The sequence below is a fragment of the Sphaerodactylus townsendi genome, linkage group LG10 (assembly GCF_021028975.2).
Source record: "Sphaerodactylus townsendi isolate TG3544 linkage group LG10, MPM_Stown_v2.3, whole genome shotgun sequence".
Lineage (NCBI taxonomy): Eukaryota > Metazoa > Chordata > Lepidosauria > Squamata > Sphaerodactylidae > Sphaerodactylus > Sphaerodactylus townsendi.
This window is the reverse complement of record NC_059434.1, coordinates 25,039,290-25,064,660: the sequence shown is the minus strand read 5'-3', so window position 1 is coordinate 25,064,660 and position 25,371 is coordinate 25,039,290. Positions and strand designations below refer to the sequence as shown.

Sequence of the window (25,371 nt, the reverse complement as noted above, 5' to 3'; positions counted from 1 at the left end):
TGAGCAGTGCTGGCTGGCAGCACACTGGGGGTGGGGGCCCTGACCTTGTCCCTGCCCCCAGTGCAAGGACGTAGGTAAGGAGGGTTCCCAGGTTCAAACTACCCCATTACATTTCCAAAGCTCTGCCCCCATTTGTGTTTTTTTGTATTTTTTTGTATTTTTTCCAGTTTTTGGGCTGTAGGGGGTGCAGATTTTAGGCTAGCAGGACTAAAATTTCAGAGCTTTTTTGGGAGACTCTCCTGATGATACCACCCAGGTTTGGTGAGGTTTGCTACAGGGGGTCCAAAGTTATGGACTCCCAAAGGGGGTGCCCCATCCCCCATTGTTTCCAATGGGAGCTAATAGAAGATGCGGGCTACACTTTTGAAGGTCCATAACTTTGGACCCACTGAACCAAACTTCACCAAACCTGGGAGGTATCATCAGGAGAGTCTCCTAAAGATGCCCTAAAATTTTGGTACTGCTAGCTTAATAATTGCACCCCTGAAAGCAAACACCCCCCTCCCCCAATTTCCCCAGATTCTCCTTTTAAATTCACCATCTTCGGCATGGATTTAAAGGGAGAATTTGAGGTCCCCAGTTTAAAAATTGAAAGTGTTGCTGTTTCAGGGTGGGGGAGAATCCACCCCAAAACAGCATCACTTTCAATGTTGTTTTAACTGGGGGCCGCAGATTCTCCCTTTAAGGTGGATTTAAAAGGAGAACCTGGGCTCCTTCGTTGAAACACCATTGAAAGTGATGCTGTTTGGGGGTGGATTCCAGCATCACAGTGGCCGCCCATGGGGGGGGGGGGGGCGCAAAACTCAGATTTTGCACAGGGCTCCATTTTCCCTGCCCGGAGGGGAGGGCAGAAGGGACTACTGGCTGCCGGGTGGGAGCCCAGCCGGGGGGGGGGGGGGGGGGGGGATAGAGGAGTCTGCTGTCCCTGGCCTCGGAGAGCTGCTTTTATAAGCACTGAGACCGGGGGTGGGGCTTGGGGCGTGGCCCCCAAACCCACCCCATAAAAAATCTATACCTACGTCACTGCTCCAGTGTGTTGCTGGCCAGTGCTGCTCCGACGGAGGAAAAAGTTAGTCAAGGGAGAAGGGCTGTGGGGGGTGGGGGTGGTGGTGGGGGTGTGGTGGGGGGAGTTTGGCAGGGGAATGGGGTAGGGTGGGGGAGTTTGACCAGGAACTCGGTGCGGTGCCCAGGGCTTGTCCTGGCGGTATGCCCACAGGCAGTGGCAGTACGCCCACAGGCAGTGTTCATGTTTGCACACATATCAGTACATAGGACGTGTATCTCTGGTTCACCTGATGGTTGTAAACACAGGCAAGCTCAAGCCTGAAGGCATTTGCATTAGGAAAATGTGAAATAGCCCTTATTGGAACAGGATTTCCTCTACAGTAGATTCATGCACGCACACTTGTTAAAGCAAGACGAAATGCGCAAACTGCCTCCATGGAAACCATCTGGTTTGCAGTGATGTGAGTTGATTGTTGCTTTATACTTGAAAATCATCACTTGAAGTGACAGTCACTGAAGATATACACTTAAAAGTAAGCACAAAGAAAAAAGTTCGGGAATACTATATTGAGATGATGATGATACATTGGTCTTTAAGACTGACCCAGTGGTCACTGAGCTCTCTGGCTGGCTTATGGAAGGACTGAACTAACACCTACCTCTTTTCAGTGGCTCTGGCTTTTTCTCTGTTTTTTCTCTCCAGGGCATGGTAATGGATGGGAAAAACGACTTCTTCTCCCTCGACTCCTCCTCCTCGTTCTTGCGTTCATCCTGAGTCTGAGCGAGCAGAGAGCTCCCTTTCACTTCCGCTCTTCTCCAACAGGCATCGGGTTCTGTTTTAGCCACCCTCAGCCCAACTGACTCTATTAGGTGAGATCGGCGCATTTTTGAGAGAGGGGACGAGGGTGGGGTTTGGCTGGTGGGCTTTGGAGCTAATGCTGGCTTTTGCAGAAGTGGGGATTTACAGATAGGTCTCTCTTGACTAGGTACAGACCCCTGACTGCTCGCTGAAGGACACGCTGGGGCAGCTGTGGTGTAATTTTGATTGACATTGGTTGGAGTGTCGTGTGCAGAATGAATAACGGTCTCTTTTTTCTCTTGGCTGGGGGATTTGTTTTCTTTCAAAAAGATATTATTTGAATCTTTGTCACTGTCCGGGGTAACTAGTGGGGTGGGCACCCCATCAAAACTGTCTCCTGCACTGTATCTCTTCTTCTTCTTCTGCTCTGCCTGCTGATCGTAGTTGAAACGCACAGAATAGTTTGTCCTCCGCAATTTCACTCCAAATGGAGAAACTTTCTCTTCTCCATTGGGCGACCCTTTGTCTATTTTCCTCACACCAACATTTTGCAGAGATTCAGCGGTTTCTGACGGAGATGTTTCTTTCTCTAAAGAATGAGGGACTCCTGGGACGAGAAAGGAGGGAAGATCTTTGGCAAACTTACAGCCTTCTGTGCGATCTGCCATTTCGTGGGGCTCCTCACTTTTCCCTAGAGATATTCCAAGTGTGTTAAATTTAGACTGCAATCCCTCTTTAGGAACTGCTTCATGGTTCGCACCTGTAAATGGGCTCAAGTGTCTTGCTAAGTCCTCTGTCTCAGGACCAGGTTTGCTCTCTGCATCTATGTTAGTCTTTGTGGTTTCTGAAAATTTCTGCCACGCAGGAGTGATAGAAAACTTTGCATTTGCTGACAAGGTTTTTCTTAAATTACTATGAGAAGCCCCTCGCCCTTTAGGGGTCCAGTCATCGCTGTGCCTGCTAATACTCCCTCGGTCTTTCTCATTCACTTTCCCAGATTCTGCACTTTTCAGGATTTTGGATCGAATCGTAGCCCACTCAGCTAATATGGCGTCGTTGCTCAATGGATCCTGAGCCGTCTTCATTTTACTGCCACTAAGCTTGGCGTCAGGCGACCCTTTTGGCGTATCTTCTGCCTGTGCGACGTCCGCAGTTTTTCTTTCTTCCGTTAGACCAAGCAAAGATTTACAGGCAGTGTCTTTTATCTGATTCAGGTTTACCGCAGTGCCACAGAGCTGTGCTCCAGTGACCAAGATTGCAGTATGTGGGACACACAAAGAGGACGGAAGAGCATGGGCACCCGTACTAGACTGAGGAGCCTTCGGTTCTTTTGAGACAGAAGGAGGTGGTGCCTCTTTCATGGGAGTGACTGGGCTCAGATTCACTTTTTGAAATATGATTTGTTTTTCTCCAGAAGAAACTTGAAAGGTGAACCCCCTGGGCATATTTTGCCTTGCATCCACTTCCTGCCAGCGGAGCTCTTCTCCTAGAATTCTGTCTTTCACCTGAGTATCGACGTTACTTCTCGGACTGTGTCTGAGTGTTTCATCTTCCTTCAGCTCTCTGTCCGGCTGCTTTACCTTTTGTGGGCTTCGTTCTTCTTGAACAGGGAGCTCAGCAGTTTCTAAATGTTTCTCTTCTGCATGCATGTGTTTGTCCAATGGCAACTGGAAGGACCTGTCTTGTTCTTTTGGGTTTTCCAGTGGCTGGCGTACTTTTAGACTAGGACTTTTCTGTCCTTCTGGTAGGCGCGCCCCTTTCCTTTCTACAGAGTCTTCCTGTAGGACCCTCTTTTCAGCTGGAGACTGTTTTAATGGTGACAGTTGGCCTTTCTCATGCCCTCCTGGCTTCACCTGCCTCTCTTCTTCTTTCTGGGCTTCTTCAACATTGCTTTTTCTCTCCTGCTCCAGACGCTGCAGAGATTCCTCTGCCTTTTGCTCCTCCAGCTTCACACCTGTCCCTTTCACTTGCAATTTTTCATTGTTTTCTACATTTCCACTTTTCTCTCCTTGTTGTCTCTGTTCCATTTTTCTTTTTTGTATTTGCAGCATTTCTGGGCTTGGGGCAACCCACCTGTCAGTCTCGTGCACTTGTTCTGCTAATTCTCGTCGTCTCTGCCTTTTCAGTTCCTGCTGCCCTCGCTTTTTTGTTTGTTTTGTTTGCTTCTCCTGACTTTCTCTCTTGCTTTTCCAGTCCTGCTGTAACAGCTTTTCATGCTGGCTTTTCTCTAACTCTTGATTACCATTTTCTTCTTTTCCTTTTGGTTTCTCCATTCCCTGTCCTGCCAACCCATGAGAGCTTTGTTCACCTGACATCTGGCATCTCTGTTCTTCCCACGGCATTTGTTCTTCCCAGTTCTGATGGCTTGGCTCTTCAGGTAGCCTTTGCACCTCTAGCTCAGAGTGCCTTTGTCCTTCTGATGGCTTTTGTCCTTGCTGTGGCTTTTGTTTCTCCACTTCCTGATGCCTTTGTCCTTCCTGTTGCATTTGTTCTTGCCATTCCCAAGGCCCTTCCTCCACCCTCTGCTCTTCCAGCCCTTTGTGTCTGCAAGTCTGTTCTTCTTGCCTTTCTTCTTCTAGCTCCTTTCTCTCTTCCACTTTGAAAAACTGCTCTTCCTCCTGGAGCTTTTGTTTTTTCCCTTCTTCTTCCCTTTGGCTCTCTTGAAGTCTTTTATGTTCCAGGTGTTGCCTCACTTCTGCTTCAGCTGTTTCCGCTTTCTGCTCAGGATCCAGATTTTGCCAATAGCCTTCTTGCTTTCTTTTTTCTTCTTTCTGTTCTTGGCCTTCTGTATCTTGGATTGGCTTGTCTGCAACATGATGGCCATTGTGTTTTGAGACTTTACCTTCGTACCTTCGAGTTTCTGTGATTTCTTGTTCAAACTCAGTTGTGTTTTGTGGCTCCTAGTGTGAGGAAACAAAAACAGACTGTTATCCACGCCCTTCCACTTTACAGCATAGTAAGCAGGTGTGTGGTGAACTAATTAGTCAGCTTTTTAATAGAAACCTCGGGATGTAGTCTTGAAGTGAATGTTAATGTTTTGATGTTTTTTCCCTACATATGAATAATATGATAGAGAATCAGGGACCCACAAGGGACTTATGGAAGCTTCTGTCTCCTCCTCATGCCTGTCTCTGCTTGCCCATTTCTTTCCCTGCAGAGGGAGGGGCAGCAGGTGTGGAAAGGAGGACACAGAGAGGAAAATCATACTTGGTCACATTCTTTCCCATGTGGGGGTATGGAAGAAAGGAAACAGCAGCAGCATTTCCTCCTCTACCTTTTTCCAGCACTTGCCACATTCTTGACTTCCTTCTCCCCTTGGCATAGTTAGCAGCTGTGGGAGAAAGACACAGCCCCTGCCTCTTTGTGCTGGCCACCACTGCTGCCTGCTACCTTCTCTGCAGCAGCAGCCACCATCAAAAACCACCAACACTCAGTGCCCATTTTCTGGCAGTCTTGTCGTCCCTCAGTGGACTTTTGCAGTTGCCACGCAGGCTCTCCACCCCCAACCACCATGAGAGCTCGGTGTCCATTTCCCCCAAACATTGTCTTCCTTCAGTCCTGGCTGCCATCCCTCCACCACTTTCAATGCACCTTAGGAGCATCCTCAAAGATGGCAGCTGATATCTTAGTTTTCTTTAATTAAAAAAAAAAGGATTTTGAAGCCCTCTCAGCTTTAAAAGTTTTCAAATTTGTCTATAGGCAAATCTCCTCCATCGGAACACGTTCTCATTTTATGGATTTAGCGATCCTTCTTTTTATTTGCCATGTCGGAATTACATAATCAAGTAAAATCACCTAATCTTGATCATCCAGATACCAAACTGGCATACTTAGGGATACCCAAAGCTGTAAGTTGGTTGCCTCATCTTAACCAGGGGCAGGAAACTGAGAATGTACAGTTGCACCGGCAGCTGGAAAGCAGCAAAAGCCCCATTACTACTAAACTGATTCTTCCCATCAAGAAGAAGAAGAAGAAGAGTTTGGATTTATATCCCCCCTTTCTCTCCTGCAGGAGACTCAAAGGGGCTGACAATCTCCTTGCCCTTCCCCCCTCACAACAAACACCCTGTGAGGTAGGTGGGGCTGAGAGAGCTCCGGAAAGCTGTGACTAGCCCAAGGTCACCCAGCTGGCATGTGTGGGAGTACACAGGCTAATCTGAATTCCCCAGATAAGCCTCCACAGCTCAGACGGCAGAGCTAGGAATCAAACCTGGTTTTTCCAGATTAGATACACGAGCTCTTAACCTCCTACGTGACTGCTGCTCCTTTTTCCATCAAAGGCCACCACTTTTAATAAATGTTTGTGGGAATTAAGTGCATGCTTTCTCTTGTTATACTAAAATATTATTAATATTAAGATATTAACACACTGCAAAGCTGGCAATTTTTATCTTTCCCAGAGATTTATGTTACTCTAAGAACTGTTCTTTGCCTGCAAGTCACTCATTTTCTTTACACACTCTGTTCTTCCTTTGCCTATATGTCACAAACAAACTAGAAGAAATTCCAGCAATCAGACAACGTTTATGTTATTGCTAAGACAAAGATTTGTTTCACCTCAATCAACTTGCTTTTAGAAAAGCATGTAAATTGGTTTTACTTAGGAAGACGTGTGTTTCATTGATGGCAGCAAAGTCTTGATTTTGAATTGCACAAAGATATCCATTTTTGTTTTCTTGTAAAACTAGCAATAGAGTCTGCTGTAGTAAAGAATGCAGCGGGCTCTAGACAGGGCTGTGTGTGGGGGGGAGAGAACTGGGATGGCAGGAAAAACAGCAGAAGGGGGTGGTGGCTGATCATGGGGGCCATGGGGCAGAGGGCGGACAAGTTGCTCCCCCTGGTAGATTTTTGGAGAAGCGGGAGAAAGGGCGGGGGATTGGGCCGGCATGGTCTGTGGTGGGTGGGAGAGGGTGGGCAGCAGTGGCGTACCTAGGCAAACTGGAGCCCTGGGCAAAACCTGAGTTTGATGCCCCCTCATGGGCAGCCACCCTCCTCCACCGTGACCAAACAAAAAATTTTTTCCACCAGGTTGTTTCAAAGTCACCATCACATTATAGAACATGCCCCAACTCACAAATCTGAACACAGCAGAAATATTTTTTGAAAACATTTTCAAAATGCTTTCAAAATAGTAATAATAACCTTTATTAGGCATTGAGAGAATAAAAGAAATAAAGAAAACAAGCATTGGCAGGAAGGGGGTGGATTTAAAAGGAAAATCTGGGGAAATGCCTGCTGTCAGGGGGGTGCCTGCTGTCAGGGGTGAAATTATTAAGATAGCAGCACCAAAATTTCCAAGTATCTTCATGAGACCCTACTCATGATACCACCCAGGTTTGGTGAAGTTTGGTTCAGGGGGTCCAAAGTTATCGACCCTCAAAGGTATAGCCCCCATCTCCTATTAGCTCCCATTGGAAACAATGGGGGATGAGGCACTCCCTTTGGGAGTCCATAACTTTGGACTCCCTGAACCAAACCTCACCAAACCTGGGTGATATCATCTGAATAGTCTCCCGGAAAATCCCTGAATTTTTGGTGCTGCTAGCCTAAAAACTGCGCCATGTGCAGGCCAAAAATCCCACAGATGAACCTGCAGTTTTTGCACCCCCCACAAGGCGGCGGCCAGGGCAACTGCCCACTTTGCCCAATGGGAGGAACGCCTCTGGTGGGCAGGGAGATGGAGATGCCAGAAGCTGGCTCAGTAGGCCAGCAGGTGGCAACGCACTGCTGTCCTGCCAACTGGGCTTGTCTTGGGGTGGGAAATGGGGGTCTGGGCAGCTTGGCTTTGGGGATGGTGGTAGGGGAACTTTGAAGATGTTGGCAGGCCTGATGGAGCAGTGGGCACTGAGGTGCCACTGTCTTATTGGGCCAGCTGGCTTTTGGGAGCCGGGGGAGGGGGAACTCCAAGGTGTCACTGTTCCAGCAGGATAGCTTGGCTTTTGCGGGTAGGGGTGGGGGAAACTGGGAAGCTGTTGGTGGGGTTAGAGGAGCCTGGCTTGCACCTGGGTTGGGGGGAGGCGGGCGGGGAAGCAGATGGAATCACACCCACTTTGCGAGTCCAGCACGCCAACTGGTGGAACGTTCGTCATCGCAACATTCCATTCCTTAGTGAATTATATGTTAGGATCGGTCTGTCATTTGGAATAAAGAATTGTAATAAAAGAATTGGTCTGTAATTCTTTACTTTGCCCAAATATGTGAGCTGCTTTAGCCTTCCTCTACTTCCTCCCCCTTTCAAGGGCTATAAACATTTAAAGAAATCAATGAGTTGGAAGGACCAAAGTCTGGATTTTGCTATTTTTGTATAAGGAAAATATTGCTGAATGACAGACATTTTGTCAATGAGGCCAGAATCAATATAATTGCATACAGCACATTAGCATGGAGGCTGCAGTAAAATTTAAAATTTATGACAGGAAGGGGGGGGGGCACAGGCAGATTTTCTCAGAAGACAAATGCCAGGGCCATTCAGATGACCTGGGCTTAAATGCTGAATATATGTTTTTCCTTTCATAACTACAGACAGTTCTTGTGATTTACCACCTCCTGGGTCAACCCACATTTCAAAGGTGTTCCCAGGATGTGATTAGCTGTGATCTCAACATGCCAGGACATGCTGAATATGAATTCATCGTTACACGATCTGAAGGTTTTTCGCATGAGATATTGCCTTCTTCAAGAGATCTATTTATGATTCAGTAATGACAAGTAGCCCACCATTTAAAAATGTATGAGTTCTGGAATATTAAATTTCTGTTCATCTCAGAAAATGTCAGAGCTACAAATGATAAGGAGGGGATCTCTTGTTGAACAGCAGGGAGCAAAATAATGGGAGCAAAAGAGCATTGTGTTGTCAGGTGAAATCAAAGGTGTTCCTAGCTCAGCACTCTGTCTCAGACAAAGACCAAACAGATGATTCCAGCCTCTGGAAATCATGGGCATCCTTCACCTAACCACATACCCTCCATTCTTATAGATTCCTTTCTTATTTATGATACAACTACTTATGTTCTTTATGATGACGAATAATTACTGGCCATGTCTTTAATAAAATTGGAAGCATTGACACATTATTGCAATAATAGCGGTCTCTATGAAACCTGCTTCCAAGATGAGAGTCAGCCAGGAAACTTTTGTAGACCACAAATGAGTACTTGTGGTGATAAGCAGACTCGCATTAAAGTATTAACCTGGGAAACCAGGCTCTAAATCCCCACCCGCGACCATGCGGTGGATACATGCTGGGTGATTCTTAATAGCGTCACACACTCTCAACTCTGATCCTGGCCAGTATTTGGATGGGAGGCCTCCGAGGAATACCAGGGTGAGACAGAGGCAGGCAATGGCAAACCACCTTCAAATGTCTCTTGCCTTGATGACAACTTATATCAGGTGGCGAATCCTTATAATTCCAGATGTTATGGATCACATTTCATCAGCCCCTGCCAACATGGCTAATTGGCCACGCTTGCAGGGGTTGATGGGAATTGTAGTCCATAACATCTGGAGTGTCAAAGGTTTGCCACCACTGCTCTATAGAGTAACCAAAAGTCAGCTGTGAGTTGATGGCAAAAAAAAAATCGGTTATTAAAGGTCATGGGTTTGTTTTCAAGGCTGCAGTAGTGATGGTTAAGTGATAATATTTTAGGGTCATGAATTTATAAGGCGATTCTGTGCAACATAGATATTGATTTAGTAACATAAACATGAATCCAAAATATGGCTATTTTTTATTTCATGTTTATATTTTCAAATCAATTTCACACTGCACAGAATCCTCTTGTGGAATTCATGACCCCGAGACGTTTTGCTCAAATCAATAACTCCAGCCTTGAAAATGCCTGACGAAGGCATTTGGCCACAAAAATCACAGTTCAGTACCTTTAGTAACCTTCTGTGCTTTTTTGACACCCTCTGATTTTTTGGCTTAACAGAAAGTTTGTGCTTTGCTGCGCTGTTGTCCAGACGGGCGATCGCCGGAGGGATTGCATCGAGATTGACGGTTTCAATTGTGCCAGATGGAGAGTGGTGTCTTTTTGGCCGAGATGACTTGACCGGAGTAACCTGTACATATCACACATAGAAGTAAATTGAGTTAAACATCTGAATTAAAAATTTTTAAACCTAACTAAGTATGTATCCAACAGTATCTCAGCAATGAAATCAATAAGAACATCAGACATTTCATTCCATGGTGACCACAATTTCACAAAGGTAGTTCCCAGGGGAAAAACGCGTGACTTTTTAACTCACCCTTTTCTATCAGTGTAGTTGAAACTCACAAGCAACATAGTAGTCATGTGCTACCCACCAAAGCCAAATGTTAGAGGCTCAGATAAGAGAGGTGTTAAACAGGTTGCAGGTGGTGGCTCTTTAAACAGAAAAAAAGTTTCCAAACTTTCCCAGCATGATTTCCTATACGCAGTATTCTCAACCTTTCAAGGGTCTAACAAAATGATAGTTTCCACCATTCTCTGAAGATGGCCTATGAGCAGCTAAGACTTATCTGAGGAACCAGATTTGTTTTCTCACTCCTACATTCAAGCTGGGTAACACTGAGCTGGTCACAATTCTTCGGAACTCTCTCAGCCCCACCTACCTCACAAGGTGTCTGTTGTGGGGAGAGGAAAGGGAAGGAGTTTGTAAGCCCCTTTGTGTCTCCTTACAGGAGAGAAAGAGGGGATATAAATCTTTTTAAAAGATCTAATTTGCAGGAAAGGTAGGCCATCTTCAAAGCCTATCTTCTGTTCGCAGATCCATCCACCATGGCTAGTTACTCCTTCCTCTCCCATGCCTTGGAAAGGATTTAAAATAAGAAAGATCAGAAATAGCACCAGGGTGTCATGAGCCAGTCCCTGGGAGACAAAGAATCTGACAGGGAGCCTGAAGGCACTGACTGTGGACCAGGTAACAGAGCCAACCCCAAGCTCTTCCCTGCCAGCCGAGTAACATAGCCTGATGCTGTGTAGCTGGAAGACCCATCAGTTAACTCTGCGATGCTTTCGAGTAATGCCGGGCTTTCGCATGAAGAACGCAGTTACAGGCAGCAGCCAGGCTAAGTGCTAAAAGGAGCAAGTGCCTCTTGCATTAGCTGCAAGCAGGGCAGAAAGCTCTGCAAAACGGAGGCATCTGAATCTGAGGAGGACTGAGTCCTTGCAAGATCCTAGCCTCAGCCAGCCTCAGCCAGCTATATAAACCCTATCTTGGACTTGGCTCAGCCTGGGTGCAATGATTGTGTTTCTTTGGAAAGCTCCATGCACCAAATTCTTGCCTTGGTAATTTCTCTCTCTCAAAGTGCTTGAGCCTCCGACTGCTTGGAATCCCTATGGACTTGCTTTGACTCCTGGACTGTTCAAGTTATGCGTATTTGCTTTGCCACCCGTCTTGACTCCGTGGGACTGTCTGACCACACTCTTTAAGCCAGTTAATCTCCTCCATCTGTCTGTTGACGCGGCTACAGCTGGGATGCCTGGCTTCGCCGCAGAACAGTGTGTGATGCTGCACGCCACATGCTAAGCGCAAATATCATGCACAAATACATGCACGCATTTGGCATCCCTCAACATTTGAAAATACCTCTATAGGATTCTCAAGTGTCTACCAGGAATGCTTTAAAATGCAAGCAGTTTTAGTTTGAGCATGGGGATATTCCTCTATTTCTTTTGGAAACAGTGCACAGATTTCACAGTTTACAGAGTGGCCCATGCAACTGTTGTGTGGAGTGGAGGCTGAGTTATACTTCTGATATTTCAGCTTTAGCAGTAAAATGCTGAACCAGGCCAAGGGAAAGACCCTCTGCAGAAACACAAGGCAATGTTGTTCCTGGTCCTTGGAATGACCAACTGTACTGTAATTCACACTCCTAGGGCAAGGAGAAGTAACAGTACGTGCTTCATTAGAATCGAAGTAAAAGGAAAACATGCTAAGTCTCTCTTTGCCACAGCCATAGGCAGGGGCGTACCTAGGCAAACTGGCTCGACAAAACCTGAGTATGGCTCGTCTCGGGCGATACGGCTAAACAAATTCCCTACCATGAGACCAAACAATGATTTTTTGTACTAGCCAAGGCAAACATTCCTCCTCACTCCCAGAAAGCAGAACATATATGCATTCTCCTCCTCACCAACTCTTTTTTTCCTATTTCCTTCCTAATCACAAATGCAACCCTATGGAGTGTAGGCTGTTAGCCTGAGAAACGACTCCAAGCCAGTGCAAGTGGTATGAAGCATGTAAATCTCTCACAAATCACCCCAGAAAAAACATTTTACCAAACAAATGTCAGCAGCATCTCTCACAAAAAACACACCTCAGTGGAGGCTAACTCCCCAAACAGCATCATTTCTTAGATGGTAAGCTTAAACCAGGGAGCTCAGATTCTTCTTTCAAATCTACCCTTAAAGCAGAATCTAAAGTCCCCCCCGGGTTAAAATTAAAATTGGAAAGTGATGCTGTTTGGGGTGGATTCTCCCCCACTCTGGGAAACAGCATCACTTTTGAGGGTTGAGATTCAGATGAAAACAGCCAGCAGATTCAGCTGGAATCTAAACAAATTAAGTACATTCGGACAGGAAAATTTGTCCGACAAGTGTCCTGCCCAAATATGAACAAATGCGAATGCAAGGTATTTAGGCTTTTAAAGGGGCATTTCTTTTTGTGTTTTTAGGCTCTGCAGGGAGTGCAGAGTATTTTAAAGTTAGCAGTTATCAGGCAATTTCAGGGCACTCACCCAGGGAGACTGCTGCCCTGATGATACCTGCCAAATTTGGTGATGTTTGGTTCAGGGAAAGCAGTTATGTGGATGCTCAAATGGAATGCCCTCATCCCCATTGTTTCTACAATGGGTTTTCAACCTGAGATGGGGCTACCCATTTGAGGGGACCTTGAAGTAATCGGGTCCTCCCAAACCTAACTTCATGTCCTATACTTGGGTGGCATCATAAGAATAGTTTTAATGGTTATGATACTCCCTGAAAATTGCTGGGTCACTCAGCTTGCAAGAATCACACTCTTCCAGGCACCCCAAAACATTACTGCCTCAAGATTCTTTGTTTTGTATACTTTGCTCCATTGTGCTGTAGCCAATGGGGGGAATTTCTGAGTGTGTAGGCAGGCTGCAACATTTTGAAGATAGAGGCACCAGAGTTTCTCAAGGTGGATCCAGGAAGCCCTCCTGGCATAAAAGGTCTAGACTTCTAGAGACCTTACTAAAGTTTGCCTGTGATGGGCTCTAATGCTGTGGGCATCCTGTGTTCTCACCTTCAAACTCCGTGCCCACAGCATTTTCTTCCTCTCTCCACACACATTTTAAAGCAAAATTCTGGCTGCAGTTCCTTTCAGGAGACTCCACACCCAGCAGCTACAGGAAATGTGCCCCCCACCCCAGAGCAAGATCCCTACCACAGTGCCTCCTGCTGAAACCTCTCACCACAGAGCCATTCTGGGCATAACAACAGGAAAGCTCCTATTGAGGTCTATGGTGGAAAGCAATTTTCCCACCACAGAAGTTAGTTGTTGAGCCCCAATACATTCTGTTTTAGTACACTTTAATACACCTTATACATACCTGACTTAGTACATTCTTAATACACCTTTAATACATCTAAACATAGCACACACTCTTAATGAATTTTATCATCTTATCATTACACCTGTTTTAATACACCTTTGAAATACACCTTTGAGCCACAATCTGCCTTAGTGCATTTTATCACACTCTTAGATACACTCCAGTTTTAGTATTGTCTTATCAATTTGACACCTTAATCTCATTAATTGCCTAGTATTGTTCTATTGGTTACATTTCCTGGAATTCAAGCACCAAAGTTCTTATGTTTTTGAAATCACACCTTTTGGACATACCTAGCCATACATGATTCTTGTTTTGCATGATTAGCTCCTTGAATACACCTGTTTTAAGTGCATTTTAATCGACACCTTTAACAGCACTCTGCCTTAGTTATGACTATGCATTAATACAATCTTTTGGTCACCTTACATTCTGCTTTGTCATTGACTCTTTATTAACTGTTTTAGTAATTTGCATTATCTCCATTCTAATATACTTCCTGTTCATTTTATCACCTTTAATACACCTGTCTTTAATATTAATTCTATTTCATCTTTTGGTCATACACTTCCTTAGTTCACACGTTTTAATACAATTTTTTGTAATATACCTAAATGAAGTACACCTTGGTCACACTTTAGCATACCTCTATTTCCTCTGTGGCAGGGCTGCTGGGTGTGAGTCTCCTGGAAAGGAACCAGTTTTCAACTTTGCTAAAAGTTTGCCTGTGATGGTCAACGCTGTGGGGCATCAGATTCACCTTTCCAACTCTGTGCCCATGTTTACAGCATTTCCTCCTTCCATACATATTTTCTTAGCAATTATTGGCTGGCCTTTCAGGAGGACTCCACACCTAGCAGTTGGCAGGAAATGCCTCCTCACCCAGAGCAAAATCCCTGCCATGGAAGCTCCTGTTGAAACCTCTACTAAGGTGTTTACCATCGTTGGGCATAACAGAAAGCCCTTATTGAAGTCTAAGTGGTGTAGAAATGTAATTTTTCCTACCACAGAATCCTGCTGAAGAGCCCTGTGGGCAGATTCTGGGGAATGTCTGAATGTGTAAGCTTACCAATTCCAAACATGCATGCTAACCCTTTCATGTGGCTCCAAGAGGCCTTGAGTAATAGCATCCAAGCTTGGTGAGTCTTTGGCTCTTGGAGTGGTGGGGGAGTTGAGAGAGTTCTGAGAGAACTCCAGCCCACAGGCTTCTCTCAAGTGTGCATGGTGGAGCCGAGTTCGACAATAAGTCTTCTTTTAGCCGCATCAAATTGACAACCCTGTAGCAGAAGCCAAAGGGCTCCAAACCTTTGAGCGGCTGGCTACCAGGGAGGCCCTCCTGGAGCCACCTCCTGAAAGTGTTGTGCCTCTATCTTCAAAATGCAGCCTGCCTGGCTACATACTCCCAGAAAATTCCCATTGGCTACAATGGAGCAAAAGTCAATACTGTAAAACAAAGTAACCTTTGGCAATGTCTTGGGGTGCCTGGAAGGGGGGTGTATTCTAAAGTTAGTGATAGTAATGTCCAGGGTATCATCTGTTAACTATTCTTATGATGCCACCCAAGTTTTTTTGTGAAAGTTATGTTCATAGGGTTCTGTATGCTATGGTCTCAAATGTGTAGCCCCTTATCTTCAGGTTAGCTCCTCTATTGAAAACAATAATGGGGATAAAGCACCCCCCTTTGGGGGTCCATATAACTCTTGTTTTCCTGAATCAAACATCACTCAAATCTCCCCAGCAGGTATCATCAAGACAGTCCCTGGATGTGCAAATTCTGAAATCTTGGTGCTGCTAGCATTGCAAAAAAAGCGCCCCCCGCAGGCACAGAACGTGAAAAAAAAACACTTCTTAAAAAAAATTAAAAAAAACACTTAACGACTTCTGAAATGCTGGTCCCCCCCCCATCGCGGACTAAATGGGGGGCGCCCGGGAGACATAGGGTACCTCTGTCTTCTAGGTAAGTAGTGAAAACGCCACTGGCCATATGGGAAATATGGTTAGGGTTGAGGGTGCAGGGCTTCTCTGCCATGCCCCATTATTGACGGATGCGGGCAAGCAACTTCAAGTACTGCATCCATAAATTGACCTTCCAGTTAATAAAGAGGAATACTGGTAGCTCCTTCTCCTTTTCCATTCCTCTGTCCTTTTCCTTTGGGCAATAAAAGCACATTAATTCCCAGACCAGTCCTAATGCTTTCTAAACTGCTGTGTACATCAACACCCTGAACACTCCCAAAAAAGAGAGGCCAAAGCACATCGGAAAACGCATTCTTTGCTTCCATGAAGTGATTAAAAGGAGCGATCCTTGTGGATAACCACTTTTGGGAGACTCACGGTTGAACTTGATGAGTCACTGCCTTGGAACTCACACAGCTCCATAGTTCATTGCTCCTCTAGCTAGAACCCGTTTCTTTAAACTCCCAGATTTTAAAAACGGGACTACATTGATAGAGAGGTGAGAAGTGTAAACCTTCAGGAAGGGAAATTTCTGACATCGTTAATTAACCTCAAATTGAGGTCTCGTGCAGACTGGCTTTTGACCTAATGTTTGTTGGTGCTTAACCAGCTCCTTAGATGCTCTCCAGAAAACAGTGAAAATGCCAGCAAGATTAAAGGCTCCTAATCAACAGTGTAGACGTGAGAGCAGAATCAGGTTACAGGTCTGCATATGGAGTATTGTTGTTGAAGCATTTATAGTTAGGATTAGATTTCTGAACTTTGTTAACGCCGCTAACTTTTCAAATTTTATTTACACAGACATATGGAGCCAACGCATTTTGGCTTGGCTAGGTTAAATTCAGGCACTCCACTTCCCACTGCTTCTTGGCTCTCTACCGACTGCATTAACGTTGCCAGGTCTAAACCTCTACATATGTCTCCTGGTCTCTTTATAAAAGAGAATTTCTACCAAGTGCTATTTTTCCTCCCTTCCACGCTACAGCAATGGGAAAAGCCTCCTCTGATGAGATTTCAGTCTCAAGCTTATCGAACCTCTTCTCCTGCCTTTTTTTCCTTCACAGTCCTTTTTGGGTCCACCTTCTATGTTTCCTGTATTCCTGCCTGCCAGTTCAGCTGCCTCCTGACTCGCACTTACTATACTGCTTGGTATTGGGGCTTCCAAGTACCAGGGGTGCAGGATTCTGCTAACTCAGCTAGTGATGAGGCCAAAATTACTTTGAGGAGGCCCTTGGTGCAGTTTTGAGAAGAGGAGTAATAGCAGTAGCTTTAGGATTTCTACACAATCACTCTTCTCTCTCCTGTAAGGTGAGGACTCCAGGGTCTGTTCTGGTAATGTAACACAAAGCCAAGACCTCCTGAGGATGCGGGAATAGCAAGTGTCTAGGGAGGAAACCCTCACACAGCTTCTTCCCAAGGAGATGTCTTCTCAGGACACCCTCTATCTCAGCTCCTGAGCCTCTGTCTCTTTTGAAGCTCAGTAAAATGTGGACCTTTTTCCTGAAGTCGTCTGCAACTTGTCTCCTGCTAGCTGTACAGAGCTCAGGAGCTGAGGAGACATCTTATTTTTCTCGCCCAACCATTGAAACCTCTTGTCAGTTTCCTCTGCTGCTGGTGCCTGCATTTTGTGCTGCAGGGATTCTCCAGGCATGCAGCTTTTGGTGAAGGTTACCCCAGAAGTTTGCTCTGCAGGCTCTGAGCTTGAGCACCTTTTCAGTCTGAAAAGTACATGTCCAGCTGGTCTTGCCAATTCCAACAATATATAGCTTTCCTTTTTTATTTTTGGAGGAGCTGTCTTTGAAGCATAAGCATAAGCATAAGCATTTTATTGTCATTGTGCACGTGACAACAACGTAAATTTAAGCAGCAGCATTCCCTCGATGCATCATTACAATTTCAGACTCATACATCATCCTCACTTTCCTCTTCCTTCCACTCCATCCCTACACAGCCCTAAATACACTCAATATGAAGCAGCGGGAGTTTAGCATAGCCACAGCTCTTAGAGCAGAAGCTGTCTCTAGTTTCCTTTTGTCCTAGCTCTGGGAGGGCTCCTGTATCGCCTGCCATGATGGTAACAGTTTAAAAAGAGAGGTGCTGCATGAGACGGGTCCCTCATTCCAGCTCTGGCCTAATTTAGCCTTCGGGAATTATAGATCTCCTCCCAAAGGAGGGAAGATGGGCTGCCGATAATCCTTTGTGCAGCAGTGATCACCCTCTTGAAGTTTTCTTCCTATTCGCCACTGTGCACCGGTTAAACCATACAGACATGCAGAAGGTTAGGACACTCTCTATAGCATTGTTGTAAAGTGACACCAGTGAAGTTTTCCCATCTAGTTGTTGGTTTCCTTTAAAAGTCTCAGAAAGTATAGTTCTTTATTGGTTTTCTTTAAACTAGCCATGGCAGTCCTTACTCCAGGTCAAGTCCTCTTTAATCATAACGCTTCAGAAATTTTAAACTAGCCAATTCCGCTTCCACTCTTGATCTCCATTTATAGTCAAGGGCTGAATTTCTGAGCTATTCCTTCTATAGTCCACTATGAGCTCCTTTGTCTTGTTAGTGTTAAGAACCAGGTTATTTTCCCTGCACCATGAGGAGAGCAGTCATTTAACTTTATTCCTGGAGCATAGGCAGACTCTATCCCTCCAGGAGATGGAGCCCTCACCCACCGTTGTGTCATCAGCAAATTTGATAATGGTGTTACTATGATAGACAGGAGTACAGTCATACAGTCAAGACACAGCATATGAGAAATGGCTGAATACAAAATTAGGAGGTGGCTTTTTAAAGACATCCCCAGTATGTCTTACCATATATACTCGCATATAAGTCAACTTTTTCAGCACATTTTTGTGCTGAAAAAGCCCCCCTCGACTTATACGTGAGTGAGGTATATTTAAAAAAATATTTTAGGGTTTTTACTTTGTCAGCCGCCAGGGGGCACAGTTTTTAGGCTAGTGGCACCAAAATTTCAGAGATTTTTCAAGAGACTCTCCTGATGATACCAATTCACGTTTCTGGTAAATTTGAGCTCTTCAGGTCCAAAGTTATGGACTTTCAAAAAGGTGCCCATCCCCCATTGTTTCCAAATAAGAGCTTCAAATAGTAGACAGGTGTCGAGCATTTTGAGGGTCCATAACTTTGACCCTCTTTGAACCAAACTTCACTCAAACCCAGGTGGTATCATAAGGATAATCTTTGTTGAATAGCTAGGTTTAGTGATGTTTAGTCTTAGGGTCCAAAGTTATGGATCTTGCAAAGTGGGTGTCCTCCCATCCCCCATTGCTTCCAATGTTTTGAAGCTATACTATTAGATGGGGCTACCTTTGGAGGGTCCATAACTTTAACTCTGAACCTAAATCCTTCTACCCAAACCTGGAGTGTGGTATCATCACCGGTGAGTGGTCTCTAAAAGATACTCTGGAAATGTTTTGGTACTGCTAACATAAACATTCCTTCCCCTGACCAAAAAAAATCCAGCTCTTGAAGGATTTTAACCTTTTGTGTTTTAGCTATTGGCTGACGATTGAGTTAAAGGTTTTTGTAACTTTTAAAGTTATTGTTGAGACCATAATAAGTTCTTTTGTAAGCTTGACCCTCTTTTCCAATCTCTACAGAGCAGTTTATCGTTTTTTCTTTGAAATAAATATTCAAAAAAACAGTTAACCTACTGATGCCTCAATTAATGTAATTTCATTGGTATCTATATTTATTTTTGAAATTTACCAGTAGCTGCTGCATTTCCTAATCTCTTCGACTCCTCTATAATGCTTAGGCCAGCCAATAAGTTTTCCAAGCTTTTGGTGGTAAAATTAGGATGCCCCTCAATTTATATGTGGCTGACTTTATACACGAGTATATACAGTATTTACTGTGTTGTGTATTAATCAGCCTACTCGGTGGACTCTCTAACTGTTTTCCTCTTCCTCCTCCTCTACAACAGAGCACTTCCTTTGTGAGGTAGTGGTGGGGAGACAGAGGCACCGGAAGAACTACTGCACTAGCCTGGCTGGGTAGCCAGCAGACTTCATATGGAGGAGTGGGTAAACAAATCTGGATCACCAGATAAGACTCTGCCACTCATGTGGAGGAGTGAGGAACCAAACTGGTCCTCCAGATTGGAATCCACCTGCTTTAAGCACAATACCATGCTAGCTCTGCAGTAACACTGCAAAGGATTGCAGTGCATGGCTCATCCATTATAATCCTTTGCCAAGGTTGGGGGAAAGGCCTTTTTTTGCCATCAAGTCACAGCTGACTCATGGCTACCCTATTTTTTCTACAGAAAACTGTAGGGTGGAGATCACTTCTGAAAAAACACAAGAAAAATTTGGGGAAAAACAGGAGAGCACTAACTGGCAAATGATGGTGTGTAAGGGAGAGAAAAAGCCAATACAAATAAAGAAGCAGATCAGTAGCAAAAACATGGTACGGAAATGCCTGCATCCACACTTATAAATACACATTTAGAAAGTCTTAGGTTTTAGGTAAAAATATAATACGCAAGTGGTCTTTTGAAGCAGATGCAGTTACCTTCTCTTCCACTTCATGTCCTGTTTCACGCAAACTTGCTGGGCTCAACGAGTCTGGCGTGCCACCTGACTAAAAAAAGAAGATAACGTTTGCCAAGATCACAACACCGGCAGCCTGATTCAGGAGGGAGCTCGTGACATAAAAGAGACATCAAAGGCTTTTTAACATTTTAGTCAATGACAGATTCAAGAGATAAACAGCTTGCCTTTCTTTTGGCTCAAGCCAGTGACACAATTAGGAGCACCATTCAGGTTTCTTATGACCCAATTAAGTGCACTGTTAACAGGGCAAAGCTGTCCTGCTTTTCTCAATGCGTGTAGCATGAATCTAGTATCAGCTGTGTTCTAATCCCACAAGGCTGGGAGGAACTTCAGTGGCACAAATCGGGAACTGCGGGGGGAGGCAGTAGAGCCCTCTGATGTCTCGCCTGTTATAAATAGTGTCACTTAATGCAAACATCACTGTCAATATACAATAACTTTTCAGTTCTTTCTGTTCAGAAATTGGCCTCTATTTAAGTGGCAAGTTGACTTCTATCTAAAACAGCTCTTCATTCCGGATTTTGTTACATGCATGCAGCACTGAGTGCGTTTATACCAAAGGCAAATCTCTGACTTTGAAATTATGGTTGACCTGTAGAATCCAATCCGCTTCCCAAAAAAAAGATCTTTTCCAAATCTGAAAGACGCGTATATATTTCTATGGTTATTTTGTGCAAACTCCATTTCGATTGGTGCAACAGCGACCACGGTATTAAATTCTCGTGCAATTTCAGTCTTTCTGCACCGCGACAGGAAGAGCCTGCTGTATTTCAAAGGTACTTCTGTTTCGGATGCAGCCACCTCGCTAAGTTGTAAATCAATAAGGCGCAGAGATAACGGCAGAAGGTTTGATCGCTAGGATTTGTGCAGGGTTGAGCAGAACCTTTTAGCTCTACACCGGAATCGTTCCAGGAGTTCCCATTCTACTCCACTCCTCTATGGCCCACTCTCACGCACGGGCCATATACAGCCGCATTTGGCCGCATGAAACAACGCTGAGGTGGAGGATTCAGCATGCCGAAGCTGCTTATTGAAAGAGAAGTTTCACACTTGACCCATTTCCCCACACAATGGTGTTTGGCGTGGACTCCTACTAAATGAGCAAAGTCTTTATAAAACAAAGAGGAAGGCCGCTACCAGAAGCTGGTTTAACGGCACTGGGTGGAAGGTGCCATTTTTCGCCGCGACCGGGCTTAAAAAAAACCCTTACCTCCTCTTCCCTGTGTAGCTCCGTGGGAGTGAGGGGACATGCCCTCCTGCCCTCTGACCCCAGGGAGCATTACACACAGGGCTACAGGGGTGTACGTCCTCTGACTCTGATGGAGCCAGCTTGCCAGGAAGATAGAGGTAAGTTTCTTAAAAAGTGGCATGCTCGTGTGTGCGCTCCGGGCCCTGGGCTACCTTGGTGTCATGTACATCAAAGTCCCGGGCTGCTCCCTGGGCCTGTGGAAGGCCAAATGTAGCAGAGAATACAGCTTCTAGGCCTGTTTTGAGACCTCTGACACAGCAAGAACTCTGGCAATCTTACCACCACTTTCTGCCATTATAAAATGTGGAAGTTGGTGATGTCCCTTCGGCGATTCTGTGTTTCTCCCAGGGAGCTGACCTTGCCCCTCCTCAAGAGACTGACAGTTTTTCTGTGCAGTAAGGAATAAGTAAGAAAAAAACTCGCTCGTCTGCAGGAGGCAGGCCAACCCAATAAGCTTCCAATGGGAGCTAAACCCATCTCTCTGAGCACCTTAACACTCTCTTATGTGTGTCTGAGTCATATGCATAGCTTAGGAAAATGCAGCCTCGTGCAAAATCTGGAGCTCTTTGGGTTGTCTTCCCATGTTTATTTAGTTTCTTTGTATTTAAGTGTTTTTGTTTTCAGCCTGTGGTGCAGCTTTGTGGCTAGCTACATTCACAATTCTTGCGGGTATCTTTAGGAGACTATCCTGATGATACCGTGGTGAAGTTTGTCTCATTAGGGGCCCCAAAGTTATGCGACTTTTAAAAGCGTAAATTCCCCTATCTCCTATTAGCTCCCATTGAAAGCTCCCTTTGGGAGTTCTTTATGCAACTTTGGACCCCTGAACCGGAATCTCACCTGCAACTTTGGGTGTAGAATATCAGGAGAGCTCTCTAAAGCAATACCCCTGAAAATTGTAGATGTTGCTAGCCTAAAGAACTGTGCAGCCCTGCAGGCAAAAAAAAACGGAAAACAATTTGTAAAATACAAAACCTCTGGAGCTTTTGCCTGCCCCTGCCTAGGAAGCTACCAGTGCAAATGTCTTTGTGATTTCCACGTCACTTCTCTGGTCTGGGGCCATTAGCTGTTTCATCAAGATAAGCTCCTGGAAAAATTCAAAAAAAAAGCAACAGGAAAAAAACTTACATTGCCAGTGAATAAGCAGGACCAGGTGAGTGCAACTTTTGCACCTCAGGATCTAAGCCTCCTCTCGTAGGAGCAAAATGACATCCTGGGTTTTAGCAAAATGGCAGCAGGGAGAATCTCTTCAGCTGTACACAAAATGTCAGGGCATGGGGAAACAGAAGACACCTCCTGAACACAGCCAGGCAGGGGAAACGCCCCGGTAGTAGCCAGGGTGGGGAAGGTGCACTCCAGTAGCTGCCTCCATTTGGTCAATGGGGTAGCTTCAACATTCTTTCAGGTCGTTTGTGGATTTTTTTTGAATTTTTTTTATGTTTTTCAACAGCTCCGGCCTGCAGGGAATGCATTTTCAAGGCTTAGCGGCACTAAATTTCAGGTACCATCCAGAGATCTGTTCCTTGATGATACTCACCTAAATGTGGTGTTGTTTGGTTCAGGGTATAGTTATGGACTCCCAGTTAGTGCCTCATCCCCATTTTGTTTTCTAATGGGAGCTTAACTCCTGAGATGGGGCCACCATTTCCAGAGGGACTATCATGCTCAGTAGAAAAAATGATGGACTATGAAACTATCAACTAAGGGTTCTAAGCTAACTTCAACTCATCTTAGAATAACTCGTAAAAGCTACTCCAAGTAGTAGAGCTCAGCTTGGCAAAACCGGAAGGCTTGATTTTATCTTTTATATAGTTTTTATCTTTTATCTTTTATATTTATATTTATAAAGATTTTACCTTTATCTTTGGAGTATTTTATAAAGATTTTATTCCTTTATAGTTTTTGTAAAAATACCTTCATCCAACCCTCTTTTCTTAATCTACAAAGAGCCTCAGGATACCCAATTTACAATTCTAGAATGAAACCACCTTGATTTTATTAAGGTCCCAGACACCTATAAGATCCTGAAATTTGAAGCTCCCCCAGCCCCAGGGTAAGGAAGGAAAATGCGCTAAAATAGGCCGTGGACTCATACACAAAACCTTCATGGATAGGGCCGAATAGGGAATCATGAAATTTCGGGACGGGGCGTATAAAAGCTGAAAGTATAAATAAAATAAAAAATAAAAATGATAGGGCCGGAACAGGGAAAAATAAAATCGATGAGGGCCGAATAGGGAAACATGAGCCTCCGGGACGCATGTATAAAAGCTGAAAGTATAAAATAAATAAATAAAAATGAGCAGCAGGAGCAAATGGGCAATCTCCTTAACAGACGCAGATCTGACACGCCTGAGCCCCTCAAGTGAGCAGTGCATGATTACATCAAAGACGCGCTATCTCCAAAGAGACCCGCCAACGGTCCTGATTCTCCTCTTACTATTAGATAATTCCTTGGCCAATAACCAGCATGACAAAACAAGGAAAACCTTCGCTATCTATACTCTTTGATGGCCACAAGATGTATGTGCAGCATCCTTCCTTGAGCTTGCTAAAAGTAGATAGATGGTCAAGCCGTAGTTCTAAATAATGCTCCAGGCCAGGAAAAAAAAAGCAGGAAAATCATGCGGGCACAAGAACTTGCTGAAATCTCCAATATATAATTCTCCTCCTTTCCTACACAAGCAGTCCCAATGGGAGGTCATCAATCCATCACCTGGTGATAGCTCCCTGCAAAACCTTCCTGCTGATGGAAATGAGTGTATCTCTCCATGACATCGGGAGATAACTCGCATAGAACTTCATACCCCCCTATTGAACTATCCAGAACACCAGAACCCCGATTCTCTGTTGCCTTTCACATGGAATATTGCTGGCTGGCAAAAAAAGGAATTCCAGTGGACGAGGTGACCTCAAAGAATTTTCAGAACCACTTATGATATCATCTTTTGCAAGCGTTCATGGTCCTCTGGAACAATTCTCTTACAAACGCTCAAATCCATACATAAAGCCACCGCAACGCCTCCCTCAAAAAAAGGCCATTTGGTGCTGGACTCTCGCCGCCTTGAACTATCCTGACCTTAAGTGTACCTCTCTAATAACATACGTCTGCCCCTGGCCCCTGCTTCTCCTACCATACAGTAGCACAATTCAAATTGCTAATAGTGAAGCACATCTACTCTTCCACTAAATGTTGATCATAAACACTCCCCAGTGCTCAATGGAAAGAGTCTCGGTCTTGTTCTGGAGGAATTAGATTAAACAATTTGCCTGAGCTGGATTTAAGCTTATAGTTTCCATTCTTTAAATGCTGGTGAACTGGCTGCCAAACAGATCCCTACCTCTTTCTGTTTGTCTCTATTTACTAATGAGCCCAAAACAACACTTCCATTTTGGTTGAGGGTATCTCAAGACTTCCATAACAAACAAAAGCTGCCATGAACTTCCACAATGTTCAGCTCATAAATAAAATAAAAGCCAATCCTAATGGGAAATTTCTAAAGCAGGATTACTCAGTGCAGCTTCAATGATATCTCTCACGTAAAGGAAGGAGCTGATTGATTACATGATCGCTTCTCTCACCGCAATCTCCCTGATTCCATAGGTCCTCCTTCTATAGAGGAACAGAACGGAAAGCGACTCCATTTCTACTCACTGAATCCACCCATGACTCTGGCCTCCCAACGCATAACCTCCATGCAAACTTCTCAACCAAAGCTAATGTCTCTTCCATCCCAAGCCTCCTTGCAACCTGCAAATGGCTCCTAGGTGCAAACTCGGCTTCTGGATAATGTAGGCTCAAAAGGACAGCTGTCAGAGGCTGGCACACTTAATATTACCCTCCTTAGAAGCTGATCCTGTTGCTAGTATGAATCCCTATCATTCTGGATAAAGGCCAGTCTTCCCAACATGGAAGTGCCATACTCAGCCGCTGAAGACAGAAAATATCCAGGTGGTTTGACTTAAGAGTGTTTATCAAAATGAAAGCACACCTCAGGACCCCTTCCTCGCATTACCTATCTTTCCTAGAAAATGCAACTGCTTGGATCGTATGCATCAATACCAAACACTCCTAAAACCCAAAATCTCAAAAGTCCCATTTGGCAAACAGTTGAGGTAAATTTGGTGCAAAACCCCAGTTTATTCTTGTTGATTGTTACAATCAACTTTCAAGAAATTACCAAAACAATTTTGGAACCTCAAGTTTCCAAGGGCAGTTTC

The 25,371-nt window shown here is 44.7% G+C and overlaps 1 protein-coding gene across 3 annotated transcripts in view; it reads right to left on the bottom strand.

The window, feature by feature from the left end:
* The window catches only part of CRACD (capping protein inhibiting regulator of actin dynamics), a 172,276-nt gene that overhangs the window by 9,434 nt on the left and 137,471 nt on the right, over positions 1-25,371 (bottom strand). For all 3 annotated transcript variants that reach the window (XM_048509829.1, XM_048509827.1, XM_048509828.1), the window contains 3 exons: positions 19,861-19,929; positions 9,686-9,868; positions 1,665-4,704 (listed from right to left, as the gene is read on the bottom strand). In XM_048509829.1, coding sequence (XP_048365786.1) covers positions 1,665-4,704; positions 9,686-9,868; positions 19,861-19,929 — 3,292 coding nt within the window. The remainder of the gene's footprint in view (positions 1-1,664; positions 4,705-9,685; positions 9,869-19,860; positions 19,930-25,371) is intronic.